This window comes from Mus pahari, chromosome 23 (genome assembly GCF_900095145.1).
Source record: "Mus pahari chromosome 23, PAHARI_EIJ_v1.1, whole genome shotgun sequence".
Lineage (NCBI taxonomy): Eukaryota > Metazoa > Chordata > Mammalia > Rodentia > Muridae > Mus > Mus pahari.
The window spans coordinates 15,747,264-15,766,677 of record NC_034612.1 but is presented as its reverse complement, the minus strand read 5'-3'; the positions used below and the strand labels follow the sequence as shown (position 1 = coordinate 15,766,677).

The 19,414-nt window shown below is 49.1% G+C and overlaps 1 protein-coding gene across 1 annotated transcript in view; it reads right to left on the bottom strand.

The window, feature by feature from the left end:
- Window positions 1-19,414, bottom strand: part of Tmem132b (transmembrane protein 132B) — a 252,724-nt gene that overhangs the window by 139,635 nt on the left and 93,675 nt on the right. The window contains exon 3 of the mRNA XM_029533848.1: window positions 8,720-8,866. Coding sequence (XP_029389708.1) covers window positions 8,720-8,866 — 147 coding nt within the window. The remainder of the gene's footprint in view (window positions 1-8,719; window positions 8,867-19,414) is intronic.

Genomic DNA, 19,414 nt, shown 5'->3' with positions numbered 1-19,414 from the left:
TCTTCTTCTCCTTCTCCTTCTCCTTCTCCTTCTCCTTCTCCTCCTTCTCCTTCTCCTTCTCCTCCTTCTCCCCCTGCTCCTCCTCCTCCTTCTCTTTTTTCTTTTCTTCTTTCACTTCTTTTTCTTCTACTACTTTTCCTTCTCCTCATTCATCTCCTTCTCCTTCTCCTCTCCTTCTCCTTCCCCTTCTTGTTTCTTCTTTGAGCATAACTACTTAACAAGCCACAACCAACAACCTACCCCACCTCTCAGGCCCTAGCATTTATATATCCTCTGAAAAGTCTCCAGAATTCCAAACATCACACAATCACAGAAACTAGCTGCAGCTGGCTAAGTCACCCTCATTCTAGAGCATGATGCAAATCATAGTCAGCTGCTGTGGACAACCTGAAGCAGCCCCATATTCTATACCTGGGATTAAAACGAAAACACAGTCTTATAACTATCCAAAATTCTCACTACACCAGTCTGTGGTAGAGTCAGGTGGAAGAGGATGTTGATGGACCATGTGACCACCAGGCTCATTACAGTGACAGCACTCACATAGAACACCCAGTACAATCCTTCCTTTCCATTCCAGATTCTCATTCTCAGCCTTCTGCATCCATGGCCACACTCCCCAGAATTCCTGTCCTGAAGACCGATGTCTCTCTGCTGAAGTACCCAGGGTTGGCCCATTCGTCCCTCTTCATCTCAGCCATCCATGGTAGTTCGAGAATGACCACCGTAGGTTCATATGTTTGAATGCTTGGTAACCAGTTAGTGGAACTGTTTGGGAAGGACTAGGAGGTGTGGCCTTCTTACAGAAGGCATGTCTCTAGGAGTGGGTTTTGACATTTCAAAAACCCATTGACAGGCTGTCATCCACCCCCACCTACCTCTCTCTCTCTCTCTCTCTCTCTCTCTCTCTCTCTCTCTCCCTACTACCTACAAACTAGGATATAACTACTGCTCCAACACCATACCTGCTGGCTTTCCACCATGATGTTCACAGACTAACCCTCTAAAACTATAAGTAAGCTCCCAATGAAATGCTTTCTTTCGTAAGAGTTGCCTATGTCTCTTCCCAGCAATAGAACACTGACTTAAACAGCCATTTATTTCATTTACATGTGGTTTGGTGGGTTTTTTTTTCCAGTGTTATCACTAGAAAAAAAGTGCCCTCTATTACAATGACAATGAGCATGGAGGGTCACTAGCTTTTATGTTTGTTTGTTTGATTGATTGATTGATTGTCTTTTGGTTAAGTCTCAGGGATGACAGCAGATTCCCTGCTCAGTCCCCTGGGCTCTGACCTTAGTCAGTCCTCATAGCAGCCAGTGGCTCTCATAATGTAAGGCAGGTCTTATACCCTGGGCTACAAAATCCCACAGTGGTGCCCACCCTAGTCTCAATGAAATCTGAGGTCATTTCAAAAGACATAAAGCCCTAGGAGAATGCCACCCTTGGCCACCTTGCTGACTAGGTGTCCCCAACCCTTACCCCTGCACAACAGTGTTCCTGACCTCTTTGATGACCCTGGAACATGCCCCAGTTGGCTGCCTGAGGGCCTTGTGATGAATGAGTCTTCCCTTCATCTCTCCCGCACCCACCCCACCCCTCCTCTGAGCTCTTTTCCTCAGTGAAGCCCCCCTCCACCCACCTATCCAAAGGAACCTTCCAGATCCTAGGCTGTCCCCTGCCTTGTTCTCCTGTTGGTACTTATTGCCTTTGGACACAAAAGTACACAATGCTTTCAACAAGAGTCCATCTCTATGAACCATGGGTAAGTAAGCTTCAGAGAATAGAGACTCTTTGTCCCTGTGACAGCTTGTCACCAGGCCCCAAACCTACTCTCAGCAGGCAATAAGGGTTTGGGGACCTACTGGTGGATACACAGGACAAAGGAGGCAGAGAGGAACTTGGGGATTGCATGAGGTTTCAGGAATGTGTCCAGCCTGCACAGACTACCACCCCAGTCTTTCATGCCTGCTGTTTTTCTGCCTGGTAAGCTCTTCCTCAGACCCCTGCATGGCTAAGCCTCATTCTTCCCACCTTGGACCAATGTCCCCAGACAGGCCTTTCCTCTGAGCATGTCCCTGGGTACCCCTTCTCTCTCCCATGTCCCCCATCACCCAGGCCTGTTTCAATTCTGCTCTTCTCACATCACAACCCACAGAACCCAGAAGGAGTTTCTGACCAGCAGTATGACATCAGAGGCCCCCGTGTAACAGACCCTGTGGGGCACATGGACCGTGCCACCAGAGGAATTGGCATGGAACTGACAAGGGAAAACATGTCTAAACCCTAGAAATCTCAAAAACTGAGATCAGAAGCTCATCCTGAGACCGGCAGGATTGGAGCTATCTCCCTCCCTGTTTCTGTCCCTGCCTCAGAGCAAGTAACCTGGAGTTCCCTGACAGGGTAGTCACAGGTAGTCAGTCACATAGCACAGCACCCAGAATTCTTTCCCATGCAAATGAGGTATCTCTGTAGCCTTAGCCTTCAGCCAATGACCTTTGCCCACCCTGCATCGTCTCGCCCACTTCCCCCAAACTATAGAACTCTTGGTTCTTAAAAGTATATGTGTTCAAATCCACCCCAAGAAAGGAAATATGAACAAGTTAAGATTGTCTCAAAGAGCTGCTTCATTAAAGATCGTCAGAGACCAGAGACCTTTGTCTAAAAGATCCATTAACACTGAGATTTTCAGAGGTCTTCCCCCACATCCTTCATCCTTTCAGCCTGATATGCAGCGGCTCCTGGACACCCTGAGAGGGAGAAATCAAAAGTCATGGATCCACAGCTTTCCTCCTGGACGCTGCTTTACCCTCTGACCTGGCCAACAGCAATGTCAGATACCCTGAAGGGAGGGGCAGATTGTGGACCCCCCACCTGTCCCGGACTTTGCCCTGTCCTCTCTGAGCCAGCAGCATGTGGACACCCCCAGCGGAGAGGCAGATCCCAGAACCCCAGACTCTGATCACAGGCTCCCTCAACACCAACTCTGAAACTGGGTCCAGTCACTAGAGGATGCAAGGTCCTCTGTGGAGGTTTCAGGGCTCCTAACTCAAGCATCCTTTGGCATTCGTTTGCTCAGGAATATGTGTGCATGCATGCAAATGTGTGTATGGGGGTGGGGGGGTGCTGGATTCAAACCTGGGGCGCTTGCTCACTGGTGAGCATCCTACCACTGAGATCCACCCACAGCTCTGCTCCCAGACTTTCGGATAAGTAAACCTTGGGTACCATTGCAACGGATCTGCAGCCGTTTCTCCGAAGAAACCCAATGCATGTTTCTCCTGTTCCGTCCTCCCTCCGGTGGATCTAGAGCACGACTCAGCTGGGCGGCAAGGCTTACATAAGAACGGGCTCCGAGTGTGTTTTCTGGCCACAGAGAAAGCAGCATCGGGATCCTTGAGGTGGGGCTCAGTCAGTGCAGCGCTTCCCAGGAAATCATGGGGACCACAGTTTGATCTCCGGAACCCACGTGAAAAAATCTGGGCATGGCAACCCACGCAATCCCATCCGTGTTCAGGAGGTAGAGGAAGGGGGATCGCCAGGGCTCGCTGGCTGATCACTCTGCACTCCACCATTCAGTGAAAGGCCCTATCTTTAAAAAAGCAGGGTGGGAGCCAGGGATTATACATCTTTAATCTGAGCACTTGGGAGGCAGAGGCCGGTGGATCTCCGAATTCAAGGCCATCTGGTCGACAGAGCGAGTTCCAGGACAGCCAGGACTACACAGAACCCTATCTGGAATCATACACACCCCACCCTGCTCTCTCCTTCACAAAAAAAGGCAGGGCTGGGCCTGCAGAGATGGCTCAATGGTTAAGAGCTGGGGCTGCGGGGCGGGGCAAGGTGGCGCACGCAGGTAATCCCAGCACTTGGGAGGCAGAGGCAGCGGATTTCTGAGTTCGGGGCCAGCCTGGTCTACAGAGTGAGTTCCAGGACAGCTAGGACTACACAGAGAAACCCTGTCTCGGAAAAAAACAAACAAACAAACAAACAAAACAAAACAAAAAGAGCTCAGGCTGCTTGATATGAGGGTATGTACCTAGTCTTATTTTCTTTTGTTGTTTCCGAGACAGGGTTTCTCTGTATAGCCCTGGCTATCCTGGAACTCACTCTGTAGACCAGGCTGGCCTTGAACTCAGAAATCCACCTGCCTCTGCCTTCAAGTGCTGGGATTAAAGGCGTGCACCACCACACCCGGCTGTACCTAGTCTTATTCTAACCTGTGATGCCACATTTGCTTGGTATCCCTGGGAGGTCTGCTCTTTTCTGAAGAGAAATGAAGGGAGAGTGGATCTGGGGGAGAGGTGAGGCAGAGAGAAGGGGAAGAGGAAACCAGTCAGGATGTAATATATGAGAGAAGAATAAACAAACAAACAAACAAACAAATAGCACTGACTGCTCTTCCAGAGGACCCAGGTTCAATTCCCAGCATCCATATGGTGGCTCACAACTATCTGTAACTCCAATCCTGGGGGGCTCTGATGCCCTCTTCTGGCCTCCAAGGGCACTAGGCATTCTCATTGTACACAGATATGCATATAAAATATTCATATGCATAAAATAAAAATAAATCATTCTAATATATATACACATGTATACATACACACATACATGTATGCATATATACATGTATATATACATATATACATTATATCAAAGTGAACATCAATTGAGAAGGCCACTTACCATTGACTGTGACCTCTACATGCATGTACATATACACACACGCAAACACACACACCCCCAAGTGGCAGTTATTTCCTGCAGTTTGAGCTCCAACTAACAGGTCAGTCACCCAGGGAGCCCCACCCCAATGCCACTCCATTCCCATGCCCTCAGACCCTCATCTCCCTTTCATTTCCTTGGGCTCCCTGTTATCTGTTCCAAACGCTTCCAAATTTGCTTGCTTTCCTAATCTCTCCTCTGCTGGCACCTCCCGTGTTTATCTTGCGGTCCGTGGTCTCTGCAGCTCATGTCTCCTCCCCATGAGCCTTCATTAGAATATTTCAAATGAAGACCTTTACCGCCCCCGCCGCGGAGCACGCTGGGCCTTTCCCACGGAACACGTTTTTTCATTCTTATCACGGGACTTCAGGCAGTTTGTACATTATTCCCTATTAAACCCTCAATTCCACTTGAGGTGGTCACAATTCAGAGATTACAGCGTTCTGCGGGGTGTTGCCAGTGATACATTCACTTTGCTTGCCAAGCAGACTCGGTTACGTGAGCCTGTATTTCACACCTCATTTGATTCCACAATGAGACCAACATAGAAAAAGAAGCAATTATTTATTTAGATTATGGAATCGTTTCAGAGGGATATTCAATTATGTAATGGTTTTAGAAAGATATTCATAGGTATGAGACATGCTGGAGGAGGGCTCCCTGCTGGGGGGTACGGGGGGGGGGGCTAAACACAGAACAGGAAGGAGACACATACACAGAGAAGTCACTGGGAGGGAAGCCCATCTCATTTGCAAAATGGCTTCCTCTTTCCCATGTAGCATTTTTTAAAATTTCTTCTAAAGGAAAAAAAAAATCACAAAACCCAAAAGTGACAAGTGCTTCTGAGAAACAGAACACTTTTTTCCATGCAAACGAGACCATAGGCTGCAGAGATGGCTCAACAAACAAGAGGGCTTGCTGCAAAAGGATAAGGACCTGACTTCGAACCCCCACCCGTTACGTAAAAAGCCGGGCATATAACCCAAGCACTGTGGGGCTGTGGAGACAGGAGATCATTGTGGCTTGCTGGCCACCAGCCAGGTTCATCGAGAGACCCTGTCTCAAGGGAATAATGGAAACAGGACACCTCTGAGTGCACACACATGCACATATGCCACACACACATGCACATATGTTGTCACTCAGACAGTGGAGCATCTCAAACTCATTTCCTCTGCATCCACCATGGAGACTGTCTTCCGAAGACCAACGTCAGGTTGAGTGACATTGCACTTACAGGGGTGGTTCCCTCCAACCCATGTCACCATCAGTGTTCCTGGCCTCAGAACACCTACTGTGTGCCCACTGACAACCCTCTCCCTCCCTTTCCCCACTCTGCCCAAGCCCTTGGGAACACTGATCCAATCCCGGGCTCTGAGTTGATCTGGATGGACATATGATCTGAGCTGTCCCAGGAAGAGCCCACGACATCCATCCCGGGGCTCATGCTAGACTTAGCCAGGAAAATCAACTTCTCCCTAGAATAGCAGTTCTCAACCTGTGGGCAGTGACCCCCTTGGGGATTGATCCACCCTTTCACAGAAGTTGCCTGAGACCATCAGAAAGCAGAGGTATTTGCATTCGGATTCATAACAGCAGCGAAATGACAGTTGTGAGGTAGCAGTGAAAATGATTTTATGGTTGGGGGTTACCACAACCTGGGGAACTTTATGAAAGGGTTGCACCACGAGGGAGACTGAGAACCTAAAGTGACTGTGTGGGACACTAGGAGCTCCTGGCCACTACCCTGCTCCCAAGAGGGAATGGAGGACCCTGAAGGGGGTGGAGAGACAGACTGTGGGGGAAAACCCCCACTTCTGATGTAGACCACTGTCAGCATGGGACTTAGTGGCACTCCCTGGAAAGCCACCCAGAGATAGATGTTCTCCCACTGTGCGTATGAGACTCAGCAGAGGGGGCTGGTGAGATGGCTCAGTGGGTAAGAGCACCCGACTGCTCTTCCGAAGGTCCGGAGTTCAAATCCCAGCAACCACATGGTGGCTCATAACCATCCGTAACAAGATCTGACTCCCTCTTCTGGAGTGTCTGAAGACAGCTACAGTGTACTTACATATAATAAATAAATAAATCTTAAAAAAAAAAAAAAAAAAAAAAAAAACCTCAGCAGACCCGTGGGCTAACAGAATCGAGCTACAGGCCTGGGCAGAGCCCATCTTTGAAGAACATGGCCACCTGTGCCCACCGTCTGTCCTCTGGCTCCCCTCATGCCTTGGCAGCAAAACCTGCCTTCTACACAGCTGGAAAGCAACACAGGAAATTCAGTTCCGGAGCCAGCCTGCGCCTAGGCAGGGGTTCCACTCTCTGTAACCTAGATCTAAACCAAAGCTCTGCTTGGGGAGTGGGGGGGAGTTGGGGTGGCATCAGGAGGTGACCTTCCACTTCTTTCCAATAATCAGATATTGCTGGGTGAGTCTGCGACGCATGGATGAGTTGCAACCATTCATAGCCACAAAGACACCAGCATGGAAGATGCCCAAGAATATTGCTGTGTGAACCAACTGTGGAACTTGTCTTTGCTATGGGAGGCCATGAATCCCTTTACCGCAACCACTTTGGGGCAATTACCGGCACCTTTGCAGCTGGAAGCCCTTGAGCCAATAGTAACAACTCAGGACCCAGAGCGCCTGGCAGGCACATTCAGATATCCAGGGAAGTCCTGGTCATGTGATGTCACAGCCCACACTCCATTCCTGACACTGTCTGCCCTCAGGTGTGATTGAGGAGTTTTGAGTGGGAGGTGTCAGAGCCAGCATCAGACCACTCAGCCTGAGTCATTCTTCCTCCTGGAAGACGTTCACAGGCAGCACAGTGCGGCTCTGGGGTTGTCTGGGGTCACATGAGAAGTGACAGCACACACCGGGTAAGTCCATTGACAGAGCTCAGCCTCCACTCTCACAGGACGTCACTCATGACCCACGCTGACTCATCCCCAAGGCCCGTGTGTCTCCTGGACACCAAAAGACCCAAAGCTAGAGAAGAGAGAAAAGAGTCTAGGCGGATTTACAGGGATGCGTGTCTCAGTGACCAGGGCATTGGGCGGCATCCAAGCTGATGACAGGGTCAGCAGTCACTCAGCCAGGACTGCTCCTTGGCTCAAGGGGGTAGACAGACAGACAGACAGACAGATGCTCGGTAAGGGGAGAGAATAGATGTGGCAAGGGGTGGGGCTGTTGAGTCAGGGATCTTTCTACTCTCTACTGCTGAGGTGGTCAAGCCCCACCCTCGCCCCGCCCTCGACCTGCCCTCTGCTCACCACTCCCCCCACTCCCAGGCCAGCTTCTAAAGATTGCAAGGAAACTGAACATGAGATTCTGGATCCACAGCCACCCCACCACGGACCCCACTTCTACTCACACCCTGAGAAGTGGGTTCAACACAACAGAAAAGGTTCATTTAAGCAGCCAGGGGCCAGAGATGGCTCAACAGGTTAAGGGGCTTGCCTCTTATGCCAGAGGACTTGAATTGAGCCCCGGGGCCCTTAGGAGATGATGAACCAATCCCTGGATGCTGTCCTTTGACCTCCACATGCACCACGACACACAGACGGACCGACAGATGCACACACTAATAATAATAACCAATAATAAAAATAACAATTTTAAATTTTTGAAGAACTGAGGGACATTTTTAAGCAATGAGGGGCAGTTAGCAGATAACTGTGAGCACCCTGCTTGCCTTTTAAAAAGTACTTTCCCTCTGGCTCTCTAATTAATCCATTCTCACCATTCCAGCCTTCAGTTCTTCGTCGAAACAACAGCAATAACAATATGGTTGTCAGACTCTAAAACTGTGATAAACGAAAGACAGGCAGCCTCACTATATACGGTGCATGGTATCATAAAGGATGCTCTGAGCCGCTGTGCATCCCCGCTGTGGTGGCCTCAGGCTGGTGCGGCTGAAGGAAGGTCCACCCGCCATCCTGAGCATGTCTCTCTGTCCCTTGCTCTAGTAAACCACACATCACAGGCCTCACCTGCTCTGGGTGTCCGGGTGGTGGCCCATGCAGGACAGGGCAGCCATGGTCTGGGTACCGTCCTGCTCAATCTCCTCCTGCACTGCCCACTGGTCCTCGTGGCTCACCCGCACAGCCGTTATCTTCACACCTGCAGCTGCCTTGATTCTATGACATAAGAAGAAAGTAGACGCATGAGAAAATAGGCTTCACTTGGCCAGAGCCATGAGAGACTCTATGGTGGTCTGAATAGACTCCCCCCCCCCCCCAATTCCCATAGACTCCTGTGTTTGAATGCTTGGCCCAGAGGGAGGGGCACTCTTAGGAGGTGTGGCCTTGTTGGAGGAAGTGCGTCACTGTGGGGGTGGGCTTTGAGGGTTCCTATGCTAGGGCTTCCCTCACTGTGGAATGAGATCATCGTCCCGGCTACCTTTGGATCAAGACATAAAATTCAGCTGGGCGGTGGTGGTGCACGCCTTTAATCCCAGCACTTGGGAAGCAGAGGCAGAGGCAGGCGGATTTCTGAGTTCGAGGCCAGCCTGGTCTACCAAGTGAGTTCCAGGACAGCCAGAGCCATACAGAGAAACCCTGTCTCGAAAAAACAAAACAAAACAAAAAAAAAGAACTCAGAACCCACCACCTCTGCACACCATCACGGCCCAGGCACCCACCTCCACACATCCAAGATAAAGAAAGAAATGTTAGAGGAAAAATGTAATGCTGATATGTTCCAGACCATGGGTGATGGCTTCCATGGGTGTAAACCCTGAACTGGGGGAACAGAGGCAGGAGAATTGCTACAAGTTCAAGGCCAACCTGGGCTACACGGGGAGGGCCTGTCTTAAGAATAAATAAGCAAATAAATGAATCTTGTCCCTTTTACACACCACGAACCTCTGTTTTTCCATCTCTGGGTTTGAAAGGAATTTTATGCGAATTTTATCTTAATATTAAAAAGAGAGGGGAGAGCAAAATGGTTCCGTTCGTAAAGGTGCTTACCATCAAGCCTGAAGTTCAACCCCTGGAACCCACATGGTAGAGGGAGAGAACAGATTCATGCCATGTATCCTCTGGTCTCCATGTGTGCACCATGGTACACACACCCAACACATAGCCACTAAATATATGAATAACCATAATGAAAAAAATTATATATAAGGAGGGAGGACACAGGTACACACATCCCAGGAGTGACTGAAATGTTAGAGGGAGTGGTATATGTGTTAATGGGTGGTGGCTAGGTGCCAGACCCGTCCCGAAGCCTAGCTCTGTGCCCTGCCTTAGGGAGTCTGAAGTGTGCTCAGACATGCCAACTCCTGTGTATCCATCAAATACAAAGATGGGACTCTCTGCCTCCTTCTCTCTCCCTGTGACCACCGCAGCCCTAGCCTGGACAGCACACCCCCAGAGGCTCCAATGTCACTCATCTGCCACCCCCTCTCCTGCATCTGATCAATCATTCTTCCTGCTGGATTTGGGTCTTAATCTCCTCTTTCACAGAGCTTTCTTTCTTGATACCATGACGCCCTAGCAGTTAAATTTACACATTCCACAAACAGAGGTGTCCTGTTCCATCCCTGCCTCTAGCCAAAGGACGGAGGGAAGAGAATGTTCCAGAACTTATGTCTACATTCAAACTCCTTCCTGAAGAAGCTGCACCCTCTGGCCTGTGGGTCCACTAACAACTCACACAAGGATCTTTCCCACACATACGGTGGCCCAGAACCCCTTCATTATACCACTGATGATCAGAGCAGAAATGGGAATCAGATGGTCAGAGGGAAATGCAAACCCAGTTGCTGGTTAGCCCTCAGAGACCCCTCCCTGTAAGGTCTGATCTACATCACTGAGCTTGTAAGTCTCAGTTTCTCCTGGATGAGAGTCCTTCATCCACTCTGCTCTTGGAGGGATTAAGGATGCTCACAGGATAGTGGATGAAAGTCCATCACTCATGGTTGAATTCAAACACGGCAGTACTAACTAACTACTCTCAGGAGACCCCTGTCTGGGCTTCTGGGCCCTCACTGTCAGGCATCCTGGGCGCATCTCTGAGTCTCCAGGCAGAATCTAGCCATTCCTTCTAAATTTTATTTATTTCCTGGTCCTAATTCTGGGCAGAAAATTCTTCCCACTTCCCAAGACAAAGCCAGTCACACACATACACACACAGAAAGAGATACACACACACATGTACACACACACATACACACACAATTCTGGCACATCCACCAAGCTTTCAAAGGATACCCCGACTCCTTCAGACACCTGACCCTGTCCGGCTCTCATCCATGAAACTTTGTCCCACAGTGAGCTCTCTTCTTATGGCCACAGCCTGATTGCAACAGCTCCAGACCGCACATCTCTATCCTCAGTTAAATAAATAAATAAATAAATAAATAAATAAATAAATAAATAAATAAATAAAAATATTCTCCTTCCTTCTGAGAACAAAAATCTTAAAGTCAGTTTTTACAGGCTGAATTCGATGGGTTTGTTTTTTTTTTTTTTTTTTTCCTGTAATGGATGAGGTTAATCCCTTATCAGAAGGGTTTAAAAAGAAAAGGATGCCGAAAAGAAATTCAAGTCATAGAAGAAGTGCATGCTGGGTATTAAAACCACTTGTAAAGCCAAATTGTTGATATGCCGCCTGTCTCTTAAGCACAAGTTATGAAATTCTTCTTAAAGCTCAGCCTCCCAACTAAATCCCCCTTAACTTCAGGCTATATTTGTTAAAGCGATTTAAGCTCACAGAAATTCAGGTCTTAAATATTCACTAACCTTGTTTTAGAAAAAAAAAAATATGTATCTTCAGACTTGGGGATATTCTTAGCACTTGGTATTTTAAAACTACAATATCCAAAGCTACGTGGAAGAGATTAGTTTCCCCGCTGCTATGGTGAGCTGGAGGTTTCCAGGGCTAAGCAATAAAAGTTACCACCACAAAGTGTTCAGAACAGGTAAGGAAAGTTAGCCAAGTGACTCGGTCACGGGCTAGCACACAGAAGTAGTCTTCCAGGGAATGGAGCCATCAAAGTGCGAGGTTTGGGGGCTGGGGAGGGGGCTCAGTTAGTAAAGCACTTGCTGTTCTTACTGAGGACCCCCGTTCGATTCCCAGCACACAGGCCAGGAGGCTCACAACCACCTGATATCCTAGCTCTGGGAGGGAAATCTGTCGCCCTCTTCTGGCCTCTTCAGGTAACTGCACAGACATGCACATAAAGACCCATCCCTGAATTCTTTCACCAGATATCTGGAGGCTAGAGGAGGCAAGCCATGCTGAGAGCACGTTTTTGAACAACTATTTAAATTTGAAAGATGGCAAAGAAGAAAAATCCATGTGAGGAGACCTTCTTCAAGTCCCTGCCCCACAAGACCTGCCGTGGCACCGGCAGAGCAGACGAGGTCTCCCTCCTGCGGTCTCTGGAGTTGGATGCTGAAAATACATTTACTTTTGGCCTTTGAGTCAGAGAGACAATGGGAAGCTCTAAAGAAACAAGGAGATCTCTGAGAAGCATGGGGCTCAGCTCCAAGATAGGGGATGAGCAGGGTCTTCTGTGTGCAGGTGTGAGCACCCCCTTAATGGCACATAGGGAGGCCAAATAACTCAGCTACCACCGCGGGAAATTATCAACATGTCTGACCTTCCATCTCGACTAAAACCTATTTACTTAGCTTAATTTACTTATTTGATACAGGGTCTCACTATATATCCACCTGACTGTCCTGGAACTCACTCTGTAGACCAGGCTGGCCTGGAATTCATGATCCACCTGCCTCTGCCTCCGAGTGCGGGCAACTAAAGATGTGTGTGTCACCACACTTGAATGTATATACAAAGTGGTAGGGCCGGTGAGACTCCGGTCTGCTTTATGATACAAGCTGTGTGTTTGTGACAGTTCTCATTACCTACAAAATATCTAGTAAGAACAATTGACAAATGGTGGGGTTTGATTCCCAGTTTAAAGGTACAGCCCATCATGGCGACGAGGCACAGCTGGTTACATTGTATCCACAGTCAGGAAGCAGAGAGAGAAGGACGCTGGTGCCTTTTTATTCAGCCCAGAACTCCAACCATGAGATGGCGCTGCCCATGTTTTGCCCAGGTTTTCCACCTCCATCAACCCCATCTGAAAACTGCCTCTTAGGCATGCCTAGAGCCCTGTTTCCTACGTGCCGATAAAGAATGTCAACTTGGCCATACCAACCATCATACTGAGCATGCCCAAAGGAGACTCCACTCTGACCTGCCAACTGTGCTCTGTGACCCTGGGCCAAGCATGCTGGAAAGCATACCTGTCCCCCTTCCTTCTTGAATTCTGACCTTACACTGAGTACGCTTAGGAATGCGCTAACCAGAGGGTGTTCCCAACTTGAAAATATGCAGTCTCCCCCAATAAAAGTGCCACACTTCCTTTGCTTGGGAGAGCATCACTAATCTTTCCCCTAAGCGTTCATTTCTTGGCCACACTGGTGTGAGCTTTTTGGGGCTAAGCTGGGCACCCACTGCCTTCCCTTGTCCCTTTGCTTCCGCCCTAGAAAGTCAGCTGGGATGCACACGTCTCGAGACACACACCCACACAGAGACCAGACATCAGGTGTTATCTCTCTAGTGGTCTGGAGAGGTAGTTCAGTGGTTAGAGCACTGGCTGGTTTTTGTTTGTTTGTTTTGTTTTGTTTTTGTTTTGTTTTGTTTCCCAGAAGAGCCAGGTTCAGTTCACAGCACCCACACAGTGGCTCACCATGGTCTGTAACTTTCCTGGAGATCCAAAGCTGCCTTCTGCCTCCTCAGGCACCAGGCCTGCAAGTGACAAGCAAACATATATGCAGGCAAAACACTTATACGTACGAAATAAACACAAACTTACAAAATCAAGACGGGATCTCTCACTGAACTTGAAGCATATCTATCTTGAGGCAACAAGACTGGTTGGCCAACAATCTCCCAGCATCCACCTGCCTCCGCCCCTCAGAGGCACAAATAGCCACGCTGGACTTCTTACACAAGTGCTGTGGATTTAAACTCAGGTCCCCATGCATATATAGCAAGCACTATTAACCCGCTGAGCCCTCTCCCTAGCCCTTTCTCAGGCATCTTTGAGCCTTAGCTTTCTTTCTATAAAGCCATACGTACTCAGTGTGTCTGTGCTGGACAATTTCATGTAAACTTGACACAAGCTAACGTCGCCTGAGAGAAAACCTCAATTAAGAAAATACCTCCGGCCTTACAGTGGTGGCTCACGCCTTTAATCACAGCATTTGGGAGGCAGAGACAGGCGTATTTCTGAGTTCAAGGCCAGCCTGGTCTACAGAGTGAGTTCCAGGAAAGCCAGGACTGCGCAGAGAAACCCTGTCTTGAAAAACCAAAAAACAAAACAAAACAAAACAAAACTCCATAAGATCCAGCTGTATAGCACTTTTTTAATTAGTAACTGATGGCAAGAGCCCCAGCCAATTGTGGATGGTGCTGCCCCTGGGCTGGTGGTCCTAGGTTCTATAAGACAGCAGGCTGGGCAAGCCATGGGGAGCAAGCCAGTAAGCAGCATCCCTCCATGGCCTCTGCACCAGCTCCTGCCTCCTGGCTCCTGCCCTATTTGTGTCCCTGCCCTGACTTCCTTTGATCATGAAGTCTGATGTAGAAGCTAAGCTGGCTAAACCCTCCCCCGCCCCACCCCCATCCCCGCAAGTTGCTTTGGTCACGGTGTTTCGTCACAGCAAGAGGAACCCTAAGACAATATCTAATATATTCCTAAATGTGAAAACCATGCTAGTGGAGAGGCAACACCAGGATAAAGATGGTTTTCTGGACATGTATTTGAGCATCTAAATCAGCAAGAACTGAAGCTGCCCCCTGAGCGAGCCGTGTCCCTCACTTACGCCACTGCCACTGAATATTAACTGACAGAACCCATCCAGTCTCTGACATTTCTGCCGTACAGAGGACCAGCCAAAATCCACCCCGTGTTCAGAGAAGACACACAAAAAGTCAGCCCTGCGACTCAAGGGCAAAAGGAGGGAGTGGAGAAAGGCTGTTTAATATTCTCTCCATCCTTGTGAGAAAAGAAAGCAAATATTAAATCAAGGAAATCTCCGGAAACAGTCAGAGAGCTCGCCTTTGTCACATCCATCACGTTGGTAATAAATATTAATAAACAAACCTAAGACAGAAAAAAAAACCCTCAATTCATAACTCAAAAGTCGCCTGACCTTTTATGGAATTAAACTCATTTTCTGTTGAACCTGCTATTTGTAGAATGTTTCTGGTAACATACGTTTCCACAGATCTGCCAGAGAGGATCTTCCATCGGGATCTTTACAGGGGCTCAGGAGCCGCAGTAAGATGTTTTCCTCACTCTCTTGGACACACACAGGGGTCCGTTCACTCTGATGTGTGGGATGTGCCTTGTTTGAGGACATCTGTCTGCAAGCAGGGTGCTCACAGGCACCAAGACACACATGTGTACAGGGTGCTCAGGCAGGGCCACCCACAGCACTTTTCTCTCATCACGCTAGTGCTGATCCATAGAACTTTCTTTCAAATTCTAGATGCACAGATGAATGAATACTTGAAATCACCTCCTGAGTGTGCCAAGGATTGGGGGCTGGAGAGACGGCTCAGTGGTTAAGAACACTCATTGCAGCCGGGCGTAGTGGCGCATGCCATTAATCCCAGCACTGGGGAGGCAGAGGTAGGCGGATTTCTGAGTTCGAGGCCAGCCTGGTCTACAAAGTGAGTTCCAGGACAGCCAGGACTATACAGAGAAACCCTGTCTCAAAAAACCAAAACAAAACAAAACACTCGTTGCTCTTGCAGGGTCAGAGGTTTGGTTCCCAGAACCCACATGAGGTCTTACAACCATCTGTAACTACATTCCCCGGGGGGGGGGGGGGGGGGGGGGGGGGGGGGCGGATCCAACGCCCTCTTCTGGCTTCTGCAGACACCTGCATGAGGTGTATGCATGCATGCAGGTGTATTTAAATCAAAATAGACAAACCTAAAAGAAATGGGAGAAGACAATCCCAAGGGCTAGCATCCTTAAAACGTTCCTGGTTTAACTAAGCCTCAACCCACACTTAAATATAAACAAAACTACCCCATGCCTCTTGTCCCCCTTCTGAAAGGACCATCAGCCGTGGAATCACCCAAAGCAGGAATTGGGCACACATACACGCACACACACACTCATACACACACACACACACACACACACACACCTCAATGCTTGCATAGAGTTCAGAGGTCAACACTCAGGACTCTGTTCTTCCATGACAGCGTCTGGGGACTTCAGGTCATCTGGCCTGTGCTAGGCCAGCTTGCCATCTCCCTCCCACACACACACACCTCTTTACTTTCTAATATTTAAATCTATTTCCATCCTCATTTGGCCAGAATAACAGTTTTCATCAGTAGTAAGCGATCCCTCCCAAGCCACCCCCATCCCCCTCCAAGGTCTCCGGCCCTGTTCCAAGTCAGAGAGGTAGCTGCCATCCTGATGACTGTGCGAGGATAGAGATGCAAAGAGCAGGAAGCAAGCAGACCTTTCCCCATTATCCACCCATGTGAGTTGCTCCCGCATATAATCATGGTGGCTCCCAGGGTCCCTTAGGGTCAGTAATGGGATGAGGTGATGTTCCGATGTTTCTCCCACCAGGATTGAAGCCCAGAGAACATTTAGAAGGCTACTCTCCTCCCACCTGCTGAGACCCAAGGCAGTGAACTCAAGTGCCTCCGAGGATGGGGCAGGAACACACAAGGCACTTGGTGGGAGGATATCAAGGGATGGAATTCAAGGGGTATGTGTACCATCTTTAAACTTCCAGTATTGATAATGACGGTGGATGTGATGGGGCCAGCTGCTTCAAGTTCTTGCCTTGACATCCCTGCTATGATGGATGATAACCTGGTATTACGAGCTAAAGCAAACCCCTTCTCCCCCAGGTTGCTTTTCATCAGGATGTTTTATCACAGCAACGGGCATGAAACCAGGTCACCCGGGGAACCTGCTTCCTTCATTCAGATTCCCCCTCCCACCTCTCCGCCATCTTTCTATGAAACCAGACATGGCTAATGGTGATTTAAGTCAGAAGCGCCCAGAACTGCCAACATCTGACACTTGGTCCCCATCAGGTGATGCTCCTGTGAGACCGCATGGAATCTTTAAGAGGTGGGGGGTCTCGTGGGGAGAAATGAGTCACTGGAGGTGCCACACAAAAGTATGAGCCGCCTGGCTTCCAGCCTAAGCGCCCTCTGCTTCCTGGAACGCAGACGCTGTGTAACAAAGCGGCTGCCTCTCACCTCTCCTGCCTCCCCACTGGGATGGCCCCAGCCTCAGACACATCATGTCTCCTTCAAGTCCCTCCCATGGACAGTCTGGATCCACTGGGGACAGTCTAGCTGGATGGCCAATGGCAATGCTAACCTGTGTATCCCTCTCAACCTCCCGTCATAGTAGGTCCTTCGCCAGCCTGTCTTATGCCAGGGGAAACTGAGGCACAGAGCACAACGTAGGGACAATGAGCTAAGCCACCTCAGTCTGACCTCAGTCTTGGCTCCTGAGGCCGCCTCACTCAACCTCCACAATGCTCCTGCCTCTCTCTTCCAGTTGAGCCAGTAATGCAAACTCTCCAGCCTTGGTGGGGCTTCCTCCTTGAAGTGCCTCCTCCCCCACCTCAGCTGCTCCTTGTCAATCAATGTGAATACCCCCCTGCCTTGTTTATCCCTGCCCTGAGAACCTTCCATACTCCCCTAGGGCAGGCAGGTCCCCATCCATGTAAAACAGATATACCCTTTAGGACAGTGGCTCACTCGATCCCCTTGCTTGCCCATGAACGGAGGCCGAGAGCCTCAGAGGTGCACAGGAGAGCTGTGCACGGGAGCGCTTGGGATTAGCACCTGCATGTGTTCATCCGAGGCCCTCTGCTCTTGACTGTGGATATGATGGGAGCAGCTGCTTCAGACTCATTCAGTCTTGACTTCCCCAGAATGACGGACTTTAGTTTGGAATTATAAACCAGATAAATCCCTTCTCCCTTAGGCGCTCTTATTACAGCAACAGAAACTAAGCTAAGACGCTAGGTAACTCCGGTTCCTTCCCCAGCGCCTGCACCAAAGAAGCCAACTATTCCCGTGGATTTTGCTTCAGATTATCCTTTGTGTGAGAAATAAGAATTTCCTATGTCGCCCAGGCTAGCCCCAAACTCATAATGACCCTCCTGCCCCAACCTCTCAAGTGCACCATATGTATAGGAATGCACCATAAATGTACCTACTTCCATTTTCCTAGATGCCTGGGTATGGATGCAGGCTCACTGTGGGCATTCTCGCTTGCTGCAAACTGTGCCTGGGTACATCTGTGAAGGGGTACTACCATCTTGCAGATTGTGTCAATGGGACCCCGTGATCTCCCCCAAAGACCACTCAACACCCCCTGTTTGACTTCCTTCGACCCTCAGAAGAGGAGTGGTGAACAAGGTGTCTTCCTGTGAGCCCTTCCCTCAACCCAAACTTCGTTCACTGCCTCAGGCAATCCCCCTCTGGATGCGTGCCTTGGGGAAGTGGGAGCGACCCCCATTTTAAAGGGGACAAAGTTAAACCAGGGAAGTTGAAATAGCCCGTGTCCCAGACAGCTGCCTACAGGTGACGGTGGCTGAACAAGGAAGGGGACACAGATGGCCATCTCAGACACAACTGGCCAATGACCTTTGAAGAAACAACCTCAAATTTGGCTTTGCCTGAGGCTGATCCCATTCATCAGTTAAAGCAGTGGTTCTCATCCTTCCTAAGCCTGCGACCTTTTAGGACAGTTCCTCCTGTTGTAGTGACACACACACACACACACACACACACACACACACATACCTATAAAATTATTACATTGCTGCTTCATAACTGTAATTCTGCCGCTGTTATACATCATAATGTAAATATCTGATATTTCCAATGATCTTAGGTGACTCCTGTTGAAAGGGCCATTTAATTGCCCCTCCCCAAAGGGGTTGGGACTCACAGGTTGAGACCAGCTGAGTTAGAGGGACACACACCATCATCACCTGGCCTTTCAGGTCCTGGAAATCCCTAGATCATTCTGTACCATTTTGCTGTTTCCCAGGTACCATCTGTGTAACTACTTCCGATTTTTCTTTAAAACTGGCCAACTTTACATTACCTTCTCTAGGGAGAGAGCGACACATTCGCTCTTGCCATGAAAACCAAAGCAGCCTCACTTTTGGTAAAGGGAAAGAAAACCCTAAAATAAGTACAATGAAAACAGAACAATGTTACTGAATTCCAGCCAGACGCTGCAGTCTGCCAAGGGCTCAGAGCCTGGCCCGTGGGTTCTTGTTGTTCCCAACACAATAAAGCAACAGATGAGATTCACAGGTGGCTGTGGGGCACCATAGAGCATCTCCCTAAAGTACCTGGGATGGACCTGCCCTCCATACCCTCGCCTCCCGGTGCATTCTGGGTATCACCCTAAGTCCACTTCCCCGTGGCTGGTGCTTCCCGGGTGTGAGGACACACTGCTGTGCAGATGGTATGTAGCCAGCATCATTACAGAACATGGTAACTTTTAGAATGAGGGCGAACTAAGAAAACACAGCACGGGAACAACACAGAGGTGAGTCTGTGTTTGTGCTGGATCCCACCCAACCAGGCTGCCTGTCCCGTCACCATGGTAACATGAAGCTGCTTCAGCAAAGTCAGTCAAACTTTCTACT